The 15,581-nt window shown below is 38.8% G+C and overlaps 2 protein-coding genes across 8 annotated transcripts in view; one reads left to right on the plus strand and one right to left on the minus strand.

Annotated features, from left to right (window-relative positions):
* The window catches only part of LOC133546863 (oocyte zinc finger protein XlCOF22-like), a 58,376-nt gene that overhangs the window by 20,933 nt on the left and 21,862 nt on the right, over positions 1 to 15,581 (minus strand). The gene's annotated exons all lie outside the window — the stretch shown is intronic.
* LOC133546869 (zinc finger protein 391-like) overlaps positions 1 to 15,581 on the plus strand; it is a 95,903-nt gene that overhangs the window by 9,143 nt on the left and 71,179 nt on the right. For 3 of the 6 annotated variants that reach the window (XR_009805276.1, XR_009805279.1, XM_061892717.1), the window contains exon 2: positions 8,432 to 9,612. The exons of 1 other annotated variant lie outside the window; for it this stretch is intronic. Coding sequence is in view for 1 of the 5 variants with exons in the window: in XM_061892717.1 (XP_061748701.1) it covers positions 8,432 to 8,817 (386 nt within the window). In the remaining 4 variants the exon portion in view is untranslated. Of the gene's footprint in view, positions 1 to 3,552; positions 3,659 to 8,240; positions 8,341 to 8,431; positions 9,613 to 15,581 lie in introns of those variants that run through there. 2 more of the 6 variants (XR_009805277.1, XR_009805278.1) reach the window with 2 other exon arrangements.

Genomic DNA, 15,581 nt, shown 5'->3' on the forward strand with positions numbered 1-15,581 from the left:
CGGGGAGTTGGAGGGAGCTAGCATTCACAAGTTAGCATTCACAAGCCTGATGGCCTGTGGGTAGAAACTGTTTGTCAGTCTGGTAGTCCTGGATTTCAGGCTCCTGTATGGTCTGCCTGATGGTAGGAGGCTGAAGAGACTGTGTACTGTCCTTGATGATGATGTGTGCTCTCCTGGTGGCCCTGGTAGACTACATGTCCTGTAGTGAGGGGAAGGCTGCTCCTGATATGTACTGAGCCGTTTTAATCACTCACTGGAGTGCCTTCCTGTCCTTAGCAGTGCAGTTTCCATACCAGACCGTGATTGAGCTGGTAAGGACACTCTCAACCGTACTTCTATAGAAGTCGCTGAGAATTTTGGGTGGCATGCCAAATTTTCTCAGCTTTCTTAGGAAGTACAGTCGCTGCTGGGCTTTCTTTATTATTTGTTGGGTGTTGTGATCCCAGGTGAGGTCCTCGCTGATGTGCGTCCCGAGGAATTTAAAGAGGGTGTACACTAGGGGGCTCAGCACGCAGCCTTGGGGGGTCCCAATGCTTAGAACCTTTGTTCCTGATGTCTGGTTGCCGATTCTGATTGACTGGGGCCGGTTTGTGAGAAAGTTCAGGACCCAGTCACAGAGAGTTGGTGTCAGACCAACAGTGAGGAGTTTAGCAGTGAGTTTTTGTGGGATGACCGTGTTAAAAGCAGAGCTGTAGTCGATGAATAATAGCCTGGCATAGGTGTCCTTGCCCTCTACGTGGGTGAGGGTGGTGTGGATGACGGGGTTGACTGCATCCTCAGTGGACCGGTTCTGCCGGTAGGCAAACTGTAGAGCAGGGGTCACCAACTCGGTGACCACGGGCACCGGTCGCCTGTAAGGATCAGATAAGTCGCCCGCTGGCCTGTTCTAAAAATAGTTCAAATAGCAGCACTTACCAGTGAGCCGCCTCTATTTTTTAAATTTTATTTATTTACTAGCAAGCTGGTCTCGCTTTGCTTGACCTTTTTAATTCTAAGAGAGACAAAACTCAAATAGAATTGAAAAAATCCAAGAAAATATTTTAAAGACTTGGTCTTCAACTTGTTTAAATACATAAATTTTTTTTTTTTGCTTCTTATAACTTTCAGAAAGACAATTTTAGAGAAAATATACAACTTTAAAATTGATTTTAGGATTTTTAAACACATACACCTTTTTACCTTTTAAATTCCTTCCTCTTCTTTCCTGACAATTTAAATAAATGTTCAAGTATTTTTTTTAAAATTGTAAATCATTTTTATTGTCTGTATTGTATTGTGTTGTAAATATTCATGTTCGAAATAAACTAAAGAAAGAAAGAAAGAAAATAGGAATAATAAATACATTTTAATTTAATTCTTCATTTTAGCCTCTGTTTTTTCGACGAAGAATATTTGTGAAATATTTCTTCAAACTTATTATGATTAAAGTTAAAAAAAAATATTCTGGCAAATCTAGAAAATCTGTACTATCAAATTTAAATCTTATTTCAAATTCTTTTGAATTTCTTTTAAAATGTTTGTTCTGGATAATCTAGAAGAAATAACGATTTGTCTTTGTTAGAAATATAGCTTGGTCCAATTTGGTATATATTCTAACAAAATGCAGATTGAATTTTAACCTATTTAAAACATGTCATCAAAACTCTAAAATTAATATTAATCAGGAAAAATTACTAATGATGTTACATAAATAAGTTTTTCACTTTTTTCCAAAAGATTCAAATTAGCTAGTTTTTCTCTTCATTTTTTAATTTTAAAGAGTCGAAATTGAAGATAAAATATGTTTCAAAATTTATTTTTCATTTTTTTCGGGTTTTCTCCTCTTTTAAACCGTTCAATTAAGTGTTTTTCATCATTTATTCTCTACAAAAAAACCTTCCATAAAAGGAAAAAAAAGTTACGACGGAATGACTGACAGAAATACCCATTTTTATATATATATATATGTATATATATATATATATATATATATATATATATATATATATATATATACATACATAGATTTATCTATTAAAGGTAAATTGAGCAAATTGTCTATTTGTGGCAATTTATTTAAGTGTGTATCAAACTGGTAGCCCTTCGCATTGATCAGTACCCAAGAAGTAGCTCTTGGTTTCAAAAAGGTTGGTGACCCCTGCTGTAGAGGGTCCAGTGTGTCTGGGATGGTCTTCTTGATGTGTGACATGACTATCCTCTGGAAGCACTTCATCACTATTGGGGTGAGTGCAACAGACAGGTCACAGTGTTTTTCTTTGGCAGGGGCACGATGGTGGTGGTCTTGAAGCAGGTGGGCACAACAGCTTGTGTTAGTGACAAGTTGTATATGTCAGCAAGTACGTCAGCCAGCTCTGATGAACACACCCTGAGGGCCTGGCCACAGGTGTTATCTGGGCCGACTGCCTTCCGTGGGTTTGTTTTCTTCAGAACTGTACGTACCTCTGCTGTTGTCACAGTGAGCGGTGGGTCCTGCGTGGGCTCCGTGGTCAGAACCCCTCTCTGTTAGTTGGTGTTGAGGACCTCGAAGCGGGCGTAGAACTCATTCAGCTCATCTGGCAGTGAGCGTTGGCTGTTTGTGACCCCCCTGCTCCCCTGCTTGTAGTCTGTGATGTGTTGCAGGCCTTGCCACATGCGCCGGGAATCTGTGTTGAAGTGGAATCCCTCCAGCTTTTGTCTGTATTGTCCCTTGGCTTCGCTGATGGATTTACACAGGTCATATCTGGCCTTATTCTAGTCCTCAGCGTTGCCTGAGACAAATGCAGTGGAGCGGGCATGTAGCTTGGACCAAACATCACAGTTAATCCAGAGTTTTTTGGTTTGGGTATATCTGGTATTGTTTTGTGGGAACAATGTTTTCCACGCATGTGCTGATGTAGCCAGTTACACTGGAAGCATATTCCTCTATGTCCACAGTACCATCCTCCCTCTGAGCAGCAGTTTTAAACATGTCCCAGTCTGTACTCCCAAAGCAGTCCTGAAGCACTAGTTCAGTGTCTTCATTCTAAACTTGAACAGTTTTACTCACTGGGGGGGGCTTGCTTGAGGCGCTGTCTGTACGCTGCACATAGAAAAGCTGAGATGTGATCAGATAGTCCAAAGTGTGGTCTGGGTACGGCGTGGCGAAGTTGGTAGAGTGGCTGTGCCAGTAATTTGAGGGTTACTGGTTCAATCCCCACCATCTATCATCCTAGTCATCACTGTTGTGTCCTTGGGCAAGACACTTCACCCTTGCTCCTGATGGGTCCTGGTGAGCGCCTTGCATGGCATCTCCCACCATCAGTGTGTGAATGTGTGTGTGATTGGGCGTATGTGGAAATACTGTCAAAGCGCTTTGGGCTCCTTAAAATGGGGTAGAAAAGCGCTATACAAGTTCAACCCATTTACCAATTTACCATTTGTAGACTCCACTCCCATTGCAGTATACTTGGTCCAGAGAGTTGTTTCCCCTCGTATGAGAGTCCTCATATTAATGGTATTTAGGGAGGACACTCTTTAGGTTGCGGTGGTTAAAATCCCCAGCTTTCGTGAACGCAGCATCGGGGTGTGCGGGCTCTTGTTTACTGATGACGTCATGCAGCAGCTTTAGCGCTGTAGTGGAGTCCGCCCGTGGCGGGATGTAAACAGACAGTATAAACACTGCACTGAACTCCCTTGGCAGGTAAAAAGGTCTGCATTTCACCATCAACAACTCAATGTTGTCCGAGCAGTGTCTTTCAACCACCTGTACGTCCGAGCACCAGCTGTTACTCACGTAAACACAGACCCCGCCTCCGCCTTTCTTGAAGCCTTTGTCCGGTCTCCACGGTAGACTGAGTGCGTTGTTAGCTGGATAGCAGAGTCTGGGATGCTGTCCGAAAGCCAGGTTTCCATGTAAATAAGAGCACAGCATTCTCTCAGTTCACGTTGGGATGTAGTCCTGGTTCTCAGCTCATCCAGCTTGTTGTCGAGTGAGCGCACGTTAGCTAGCAGCAGGCTAGGTAGTGGTGGTTGTGTAGCTCTAGCCTTTAGCCTAGCATGTAGCCCCTCCGTCTTGTTGTTGTTGTTTTGTGGTTAGCTGGCTCTCGTCGTAGCAGAAAGTTGAAGTCCGTCAGACTAGAAGTGAGCTCGTGGTGAGCTTTTCCGATGTCCAGAAGTGCATCTCTGTTATATCTCACAGTTACGTGCAAAAACTTTGCATTTAGGATGCAAATTACAAACCCGTTTCCATATGAGTTGGGAAATTGTGTTAGATGTAAATATAAACAGAATACAATGATTTGCAAATCCTTTTCAAGCCATATTCAGTTGAATATGCTACAAAGACAACATATTTGATGTTCACACTGATAAACATTTTTTTTTGTGCAAATAATCATTAACTTTAGAATTTGATGCCAGCAACACATGACAAAGTAGTTGGGAAAGGTGGAAATAAATACTGATTAAGTGGAGGAATGCTCTTCAAACACTTATTTGGAACATCCCACAGGTGTGCAGGCTAATTGGGAACAGGTGGGTGCCATGATTGGGTATAAAAGCAGCTTCCATGAAATGTTAGGTAATTCACAAACAAGGATGGGGCGAGGGTCACCAATTTGTAAGCAAAATGTCGAACAGTTTTAGAACAACATTTCTCAACGAGCTATTGCAAGAAATTTAGGGATTTTACCATCTACGGTCCGTAAAATCGTCAAAAGGTTCAGAGAATCTGGAGAAATCACTGCACGTAAGCCATTATATTATGGACCTTTGATCCCTCAGGTGGTACTGCATCAAAAACTGACGTCAGTGTGTAAAGGATATCACCACACGGGCTCAGGAACACTTCATAAAACCACTGTCAGTAACTACAGTTGGTTGCTACATCTGTAAGTGCAAGTTAAAGTTAAGTTAAAAAGTTAAAGTAGCAATGATTGTCACACACACACTAGATGTGGTGAAATTTGTCCTCTGCATTTGACCCATCCCCTTGATAACCCCCTGGGAAGTGAGGGGAGCAGTGGGCAGCAGCGATGCTGCGCCCGGGAATCATTTATGGTGATTTAACCCCCAATTCCGACCCTTGATGCTGAGCGCCAAGCAGGGAGGCAATGGGCCCCATTTTTTTTTATAGTCTTTGGTACGACTCGGCCGGGGTTTGAACTCACAACCTAACGATCTCAGGGCAGACACTCTAACCACTAGGCCACTGACTCTACTTTGCAAAGCAAAACCCATTTATCAATAACACCAAGGAATGCCGCCGGCGTCGCTGGGCCCGAGCTCATCTAAGATGGACTGATGCAAAGTGGAAAAGTGTTCTGTGGTCTGACGAGTCCACATTTCAAATTATATTTGGAAACAGAGGACGCAGTGTCCTCCATAACAAAGAGGAAAATAACCATCCGGATTGTTATAGGCGCAAAGTTGAAAATCCAGCATCTGTGTTGGTATGGGGGTGTATTAGTGTCCAAGGCATGGGTAACTTACACATCTGTGAGGGCACCATTAATGCTGAATGGTCCGTACAGGTTTTGGAGCAACATATGTTGTCATCCAAGAAACATTACCATTGACGCCCCTGCTTATATCAGCAAAACAATGCCAAGCCACGTGTTACAACAGCGTGGCTTCGTAGTAAAAGAGTGTGGGTACTTCCCTGGCCCGCCTGCAGTCCAGACATGTCTCCCATGGAAAATGTGTGGCGCATTATGAAGTGTAAAATACGACAGCAGAGACCCCGGACTGTTGAAGGACTGAAGCTCTACATAAAACATGAATGGGAAAGAATTCCACTTTCAAAACTTCAACAATGAGTTTCCTCAGTTCCCAAACGTTTATTGAGTGTTGTTAAAAGAAAAAGTGATGTAACACAGTGGTGAACATGCCCTTTCCCAACTACTTTGGCACGTGTTGCAGCCATGAAATTCTAAGTTAATTATTATTCGCAAAAAAAAAAAGTTTATGAGTTTGAACATCAAATATGTTGTCTTTGTAGCATATTCAACTGAATATGGCTTGAAAAGGATTTGCAAATCATTGTATTCTGTTTATATTCACATCTAACACAATTTCCCAACTCATATGGAAACGGGGTTTGTATATTAAATAAAAAACGTATATTTTGTCGGGAGGACGACGCAAAGACGTCAGCCACGGGGGGCGCCATCTTGGAACAAAGTCATTGTTAAAATAATATGCCTTATCTTTTTTGAGTTCAGTGATTATTGATTGGATTATTACTTTGGGAAGTTGAGAGAAGAAGAGTTGTGGTCTTGTGAGAATTGTCTGGTTTGTCCATCCTAGGCCACCGTAGGTCACGTGCGGTGCATCACCAGACCTGCTAATGTTAGCCAAGTTAGCTGCTCATGCGTGTTGGAGTGGAGACGTTTGGGCCCCCAGACCCGCTTTATTTTAGCAGAATTGAGGCAGCGCTTTTTTACGCTTTGGGACCAAACGAACAAAAGAAGACCTTTTGTATGCAGTTTGAGAGCCGCAACCGGAGAAAATAAACACACAGTGTATCCATGACTGCAAAGTTCATTGACCGTTTGTGTGATTGATTGACTAATGTTTTAATACCTCTGGACATTGACTTGAAATATTTCTGTCAATCACACAAACATGCTTGTGGGGGAGTTTTCTGTGTCTACGTACCTTCCACACATGCGTACACCCACCTGAGTGACACTTTTCCAAGTTGCACCATCCCCACATTTTTCAACCTATTCAAACCATTCCAACATCAACACATTCCACTCATCCTGGACCTTCAAACTCACACTTTCCCAAGTTCCAAACCAAATTCCGGTTTTCCTTGAAATTCAAACTCTTCAACATTTAAACCATTCCAACATTCAAACTATTCTTACATTCACACTACATTCTGTCAGCATTTCAGTTCAATTCCAACATTGGAGCATTCACATGCAATTCCTTGAACAATTGCCTCATCTACTTATTATTATTATTGTTATTATTATAATTAATTATTATTATTATTAAACCATATATACCATCACGAAAAGCACATTTAATAAAAAAACTTTATTATGGTCTTACCTTTACTTATAAATAAAGTCCATGCGCAGCTCCTTCTGATCAAAAGCATCAATAACTTGTTTATAGAAGTCTTCCTTATCTTTCTTCAGTTTTAAAAATCTCTCTGTCTCGATGGAGATCTCCCTTTATTACCTCCTGCTTCGATTTAAAGTCCAGTTTAGAAAACTGTTTTATTTTAGATATGTAATCCTCCATGTTAAAAGTGCAAGCGAGAGGAAAAAATAAACTCTTGCTGCTCACTCTTGCTACTTGTTGTCACTTCTTCTTCAGCCGAGTAGTCGCAAGAAGGATCACTAGCGCCCTCTACCACCAGGAGGCGGGAGTCATTTAATGACTCATATTTGACACACGCAGCTACGGTATATTAATAAAACATAGCTGCTTACTGTTCTTTTTAGCATATTCAATAGCTTGGACCTTAAATCCTACTGAATAGCTCTTAATCTTCTTCCCTTTATGCGATTTCAAATGATTGAAATCAGCCTCCTCCATTTTGAAAATGATGACAGGTGAAGTGTCACTCGTGACGTGACTAGTGTGACCCAGCGGGAATTCTAGACATGCGCTAATAAAAATAATATTTTGCAAAACGAGTTTGACCCGACGTTAATCCTGAGCCGGCGGTAATGCTAAGCATGCGCTAATTAGTTTGCGAAACGAGTTAGACCCAGCAGTAATTCTAGGCAGGCGCATACTATATACCCGGCGGCAATTCAAGGAAATACGGTCTGTCTGATACTGATTTTGATTGAATGTGTGGACTGCATGAATGATGCCTTCTCAGTTCTCACTCTAACGCAATTTGAGTGTCTGGAAACGCACTAAATTAATATAATCCATTATTACTATTATTAATAAAGTAAACACGTTATCTTTTGAAGGTGTAGTCAGTAATCTGATTACTTCTTCCCAGTTTAACTGTGGTGACACTATCTAAATGAAAGCAACACAGATGTCATCTTTATTGGCCAACATGTTGACTGTGCTCATGCTTCTTTTATGACAGACATGTCTCTAAAGATGAATAGGAAAATGAGAGTAATTATTGTCCACCAGCAGGGGGAGCTCATCACTAGTACTACTGTGTGGAGGCTGGCATGTGGTACATTATTTCCTGTGTGTGTATGACTTATTCAGAGTTAGAACAGCACACTTTTATGTATGGCGTCTACCATTAAGGATTGCAGGAATGACTTTTAGGATGTTTTTATATGAATAAGGTGGATTGGACGTTGGCCTGGGAAGGTATTCCCCTGAAAGTCTTCTTCATGTGTCAGCTGGAAGTACCCTGACTGCTGTGAGGGGGAAACTGATGAGATTGTGAGATCATATCTTGGTGCAGGACAATGTCTCATGTGACTGAGCAAAGCTGGACTTTTATCAAGAATGTTTGTTTCCTCCTGTCCCACAGACCTCAATGAAGCACATCGTCCTCGTGAGCAGGAGGAGGAACCACAGTCCCCCCACATACACGAGGAAGAAGAGGTACCACATTCCCAACACATCAAAGAGGGAGGAGAGGAGCCACAGCCCCCCCACATTAAAGAGGAAGACGAGACGCCACAGACCCATAATGTTAAACTGACCCTTCACATTAAAGGGCAAGAGGAGGACCCACTGATCTTACACATCAAAAAGGAAGAGGATGATCCACTGACCCCTCACTTTAAGGAGCAAGAGAACCCACTGACCCCTCACATTAAAGAGGAAGAAGAGGACCAGAGCCGCCGCACATTAAAGAGGAAGAGGAGGAAAAGGGCATCAGTCGGCCTAAATGGTTGGAGGAGTTCCCAGTGACTGGTGTCCCTGTGAAGAGTGAAGATGATGAGGTGAAAGGTGAAAGTGAGGAGAGGGGAGGGGGGGAGCCTCCAAGCAGCAGCTCAACACAACACATGACAACAGAAGCTGATGGAGACCACTGTGGAGGATCACAAGCAGACAAGCTCTTAGCTCCACTATCAGATAGTGAGGACACAACGTCACACTCTCCTGACACTGATGATGAAGACTCTAAAGATGATAAGACATGTCACACTGACAACACTCACTTCACATCTTCTCACTCTCACAAAACCTTTAAATACCAAAGTCGTCTGAAAGTACACATGAGAACACACACTGGAGAAAAACCTTTTTCCTGTTCAATCTGCGGTAAAGGTTTTACAGAAAGTCAACATTTGAAAAGACACATGCGAACACACACTGGAGAAAAACCTTTTTCCTGTTCAACCTGTGGTAAAGGTTTTACACAAAGTACAGATGTGAAAGTACACATGAGAACACACACTGGTGAAAAACCGTTTCCTTGTTCAATCTGTGGTAAAGGTTTTACACAAAGTCAGAGTTTGAAAAAACACGCTAGAACACACACTGGTGAAAAATCACATTCCTGTTCAATCTGTAACAGAAGCTTTTGTTGACGATCAACCCTTGTAGCACACATGAGAAGACACCCAGGAGAAAAAGTGTTGAGTTGCAGTGTGTGTGGTGAAAGATTGTCTTCTAAGTAGCAGTGTAAGAAACACAAGTGTGCTGGTGAGAACAGCAGCAGCAAATGAAACTGCAGGATTTGAAATAAACTGTCCAGACTTTCATTTTGACTTTCTAACAACATCAGCACATATAACATGTGTGACATTCAGAGGTGGGTAGAGTAGCCAGAAATTGTACTCAAGTAAGAGTGCTGTTACTTTAAAGATTTATTACTCAAGTAAAAGTAAGGAGTAGTCACCCAAATATTTACTTGAGTAAAAGTAAAAAAGTATGTTGTGAAAAAACTACTCAAGTACTGAGTAACTGATGAGTAACCTGTTTGTTTAATGATTACGGCAACAAGTAATGCACAAAAACATAAAAATAGCAATGAGCAAATTCAGAGCCAGGAATATCTCTTAAGCAACTAAAACAATAATATGTATTAAATAATAGTACATTAAAATAAAATTTAAAAAATGGCCCATTGAGCCACAATAACTTAACAGCACCATAGCCTCAGTAGGCATTCATTGATTTGATTGATTGATTGATTGATTGATTTATTGATTGATTGAAACTTGTATTAGTAGATTGCACAGTACAGTACATATTCTGTACAATTGACCACTAAATGGTAACACCACAATAAGTTTTTCAACGTTTATCAATTACTTAGTAAATGACCAAGTCGAGGTGATCTACCTCATATATACATATACATACACACACATAACATACATACACACACATAACATTCATACACACACATAACATTCATACACACACATATTATATATATATATAAGTAATATGTATATATGTATATATGTACACATTTATATATTCAGTATATAATTTATATTTATTTATTTTGCCGTTTTTGTTGACATGTTGAAGGTGTTTTAATGAATATACATGCATGTTTAACATATAGATTCCTATCTTTCATGAAGACAAGAATATAAGTTGGTGTATTACCTGATTCTGATGACTTGCATTGATTGGAATCAGACGTCCACGTTTTCAAATGGAGGAAAAAAAAATTGCTCCTTCCTGTCTAATACCACATGAAAGTCGGTGGTTTTTGGCATCTTATTTGTCCAACTTCCATATTCGTTTTTATACACTTGACAAGAAATACATTGGCGGCAATCTCCTTATCTTGGTAGCTTGTTTGCGCTGGCTTTCGGAGACTCTTATTTTTTTAACGCAGGCGCGATGGAGCAGCGCTTTTATTGTGAAGACAGGAACTGTGCGATCAGTCTTTAGGCTTTTGACGGGAAGTACGGTTGAAATAAAAAGTGTCTTTTTTCTTTACAGTTTTGATTGATTGATTGAAACTTGTATTATTAGATTGCACAGTACAGTACATATTCCGTACAGTTGACCACTAAATGGTAACACCCCAATAAGTTTGTCAACACGTTTAAGTTGGGTTTTACGTATCACGGTCATGTGACCGCCTGGTTCTGTTTGATTGGTCCAACTTCACCAGTGACTGCATGTGATTGGTGAAACGCAGGCATGCGTAGTTCCTACTTTGAAGCTCTGTCATTAACCAAAATAAACATTAATAGATCCATAAAAAAAAGTAGCGAGTAGCGAGCTTAATGTAGATAAATGGAACAGAGTAAAAGTAGCGTTTCTTCTCTATAAATATACTGAAGTAAAAGTAAAAGTATGTTGCATAAAAACTACTCGTAGAAGTACAATTTATCCCAAAAGTTACTCAAGTAAATGTAACGTGTTACTACCCACCTCTGGCGACATTGTTGTTTGAGTAACAATATTTTTAATGTGCTTCTACATTTATAGATTAGATATTTTATATTAGTGCTATTTTAAGTCTAGCACATGCCTTAATATGCAATAATGTGTACTTTCATTAAAAAAAAATGAAAGAACAATTTGAGTAAACAGTACGAGACTTATTTTACATGGAAAAAACATTTTGTGTGTATGTACACACACACACGCGCACACATACACACACACACACACACACACATATATATATATATATATATATATATATATAGATAGATTTCGTCATGCAATTTCAGATTCATATGAAATATTGAAGTATTACATATTTTATTTCTAATTGTTAATAACCCCATAGATTATCACCTTTATATGATATACATATGTACTGGTTCACATCTGAAACATCTTCTGGACCACTTCAGGAAGCATATTATTATTTACTTTATACATCATTTGAACAGTTGTCTTTTATACAATTTTAAAATGTGTGACTTTATGAATCATTTGTTGGTTCTCTATAATCTATTTTATTCATTATCGTTATTACTCAGTATTATAATGATTGTGTTGTGATTGTTTTATATGTATGTCCCCAGACCTTTATGTAATATAAATGTGAAAGGATGTTTTTTTTTTTACAAACTTACATTTGTGGATACATCAAATAAATCCAGTATTGTGTTTTAAACATTTTTTATGTGTTTTTTTTTTTTCTTTTTCAACATCCCCAAAACAACATCAGCATCAGTCAAAGTTTGGAGTGTCAGACAAAAGCCAATATTGTACATCATCCCACAGAGATTTACTTTGCATACATTCTTAAAATAAACTGTTTATTGTGTTTCCCAGTCACAGAACAAACAAATATTGTCTTCAATTGCAAAACAACATCCAACATATTATTTTAAGTGGTCAATTCCATCTTTTTTTTCTGTGATTAACTCTTTTGCCTTAGAAAGAATGGAAACTTTTAAGTTATGAGTACTTTTTTGTTCCAGAGAAAATAAGAAGAAGAAATAGTAAAGAATTAAAAAAGATGCAGTAACTAGAATATTTTGAATGAAAGCCTTTTTAAACTTTGTAATATTTTTTATTTGCAGGTCATACTTAATGAAATCTTCAAATAATAAAATACTTTTAAAACTCAATAAGTGCATCCGTGACCAAATGCCTTTTTCAAACCATTGCTGTACAAAGATGGATTTGTTTCTCATTTTAATATAAGAACAATTCCATAGTGGAGTATTGTGTGTGATGAAGTTGTGTTTGTAAATTAGTTTCCAGTACAACAACACTTGCTGGTAGGGATGGGTACTGTTCACTTCTAATTCCATGTTTTATGTGTTATATATGTCAATATATTGTGTGTTTGTATTTTGCCAACATGGTAGAATCACATGATAGGCAGGTTGTATCATGTTTTTCTGTCACCTTGAGGAAATGGCATAAAGAGGAAGATGACAATATAATGTCACTTGGACAATGATGTACAGAACAGAGGAGATTTAGTTCATTTTTAGTTTTGCTTTTAGACTATTCGTTTTTTTGTGGTTTTTTTTACAAAACCTCTCCCTTATTCAGCTATGGATTTCTGGTAGCTGCTTAACAATAATAAATACGGAAAGCTTTACTTTAATAAGTGTATTGTTTTCCATTGATAAACACAATTGGGAACTGACGTTGCCAAGAATGGAACTCACGTCTTGTAGAAAAAAAGGCCAACGCACCAACCTTTGTGCTATCAAAGTTTTGTTGACGTTACCAACAACAATCAGTAATCTAATGTTTATGAAATGGACATCAAGTTTGTTGTTTTGATTCAGTTTGTCATCCTTCTTTGATTCTAGTGGCATTTAAATAACTGTTTTTATTCACTCTCCATATTCCCAACTGACCACAAGACTCAAAAGACAACATTTTCGATGGAACTTGGGCGGTTTATAACTTGTCGAATTTCCCGGCAAATCTGTACTGCTTCCCGAAGCGGTCACGGGGCTTCTTACGTCATCATTTCTGGCTCCTCCCCTGAATGAAATAGGCCTCCATACACGCCTGGTGGAAACACCCCCTCCATTAGTCCACACACGCCTCCAAGCCTCCGCACCATCGGAAGCGGACCAAGGATCGCTGGCTGACACCGATATATCAATTTAATAGCATCACACATAGATAGAAAAAATAGAAAAAAATGGAAAAAAGTCGATACGGTTGGGCGATTAAACGATGTCAATATATATTGCAAAAGACATCAAATCGAAACCAATTTAAAAAAAAACTATAGGGCTGGGCTGTAAAACAATACAATATATATAATGATAGACACATGACTGATGTTAAAAAAGTAGGAAAATGGCCAATAGGGCTGGCTGATAAAACTAGACACATAACTTATGTGGGGGGAGGGGGGCACCAGACTTTTGAAGAGGGAACGTGCGCCCTCCTGTGGACTTCTGCTGCAACTGCACACACAAAGAAATTCATTATTTCCAATTGTGCCTTAGTGTCCAAGACTTCAAATTTGTCGTTTATATGTTTAGTGTATAAGTATTAATTAAACAACTGTTTAATATATGAATATTAAATACTTGTTTAGTGTATGAATAATAAATACTTATTTAGTGTAGAAATAGTAAAAACATGTTTAGTGCATGAATATAAGTGTATGAGAAACCTAACTTATGTAAAAAAATATATAATTACAAAAAAATTGAATAAAAAAGGAAAAAGGCCAATAGGGCTGAGCGATGAAACGATATCAATAATTATCGAACAAGATCAATTAAAAAAATATTATTTCTGAAAAAAATCCCCAAAGGACTGAGCCGTTAAACTAAACCAATACATGACACATAGAGAGAAAGAAATAGAAAAAAATGGAAACAAGCCGATAGAGCTGGGCAATAAAACAATGTCAATACATTATATTGCAAAAGACATCAAATAGAAATCAATTAAAAAAACAGCAATTTGAAAAAAAAAAAACAATAGGGCTGGGCTGTGAAACAATATAATATATATAATGATAGACACACGGGCTTCACAGTGGAAGAGGGGTTAGTGCGTCTGCCTCACAATACGAAGGTCCTGCAGTCCTGGGTTCAAATCCATTAATGGTCCCTAGTGTGTGAATGTGAGTGTGAATATTGTCTGTCTATCTGTGTTGGCCCTGCGATGAGGTGGCGACTTGTCCAGGGTGTACCCCGCCTTCCGCCCAATTGTAGCTGAGATAGGCGCCAGCGCCCCCCGCGACCCCAAAAAGGGAATAAGCGGTAGGAAATGGATGGATAATGATAGAAACAAAACTGATGTAAAAAAATAGGAGAAGGGCCAATATGTGGGGGGAAGGTGGGGGAGAGGGAGAAAGAGGAGAGAGAGAGAGAGAGAGAGAGAGAGAGAGTGAGAGAGAGAGAGAGAGAGAGAGAGAACCAGACTTATGAAGAGGGAACGTGCGCCCTCCTGTGGACTTCTGCTGCAACTGCACACACAAAGAACTTCATTACTTCCAAGTGTGCCTTATTTAGTGTCCCAGACTTCCAATTCCTCCTTTACATGTTTAGTGTATAAGTATTAATTAAACAACTGTTTAATATATGAATATTAAAAACTTGTTTAGTGTATAAATATTAAATACATGTTTAGCGTATAAATTACATATATATATATTTATATATATATATATATATATATATATAAAAATATGTATACATATAGAGAGAGAAAGGTAGAAAAAAAGAGAGAGCAAGAGAAAGAGAGAGAGAGAAGACGAGAGAAAGAGAGAGAGAGAGTGAGAGAGAGAGAGTGGAATAGTGAGAGAGAGAGGAAGAGAGAGAGAGAGAAAAGAGAGAGCGAGAGAGGGAGAGAGAGAAAGAAAGAGAGAGAGAGAGGGAGAGAGAGAGATAGGGAGAGAGAGAGAGAGTGAGAGAGAGAGAGACAGAGAGAGAGAGAGAGAGAGAGCGAGCAGAGAGAGAGAGAGAGAGAGAGAGAGAGACCAGACTTATTAAGAGGGATGGTGCGCCCTCCTGTGGACTTCTGCTGCAACTGCACACACAAAGAACTTCATTACTTCCAAGTGTGCCTTATTTAGTGTCCCAGACTTCCAATTCCTCCTTTACATGTTTAGTGTATAAGTATTAATTAAACAACTGTTTAATATATGAATATTAAAAACTTTTTTAGTGTATACATTTTAATCAAATAACTGTTTAATGTATGAATATTAAAAACTTATTTAGTGTATGAATATTAAATACATGTTTAGTGTATAAATATATATATATATATATATATATATATATATATATATATATATATATATATAT

Source organism: Nerophis ophidion, unplaced genomic scaffold (assembly GCF_033978795.1).
Source record: "Nerophis ophidion isolate RoL-2023_Sa unplaced genomic scaffold, RoL_Noph_v1.0 HiC_scaffold_46, whole genome shotgun sequence".
NCBI classification, from domain to species: Eukaryota; Metazoa; Chordata; class Actinopteri; order Syngnathiformes; family Syngnathidae; genus Nerophis; species Nerophis ophidion.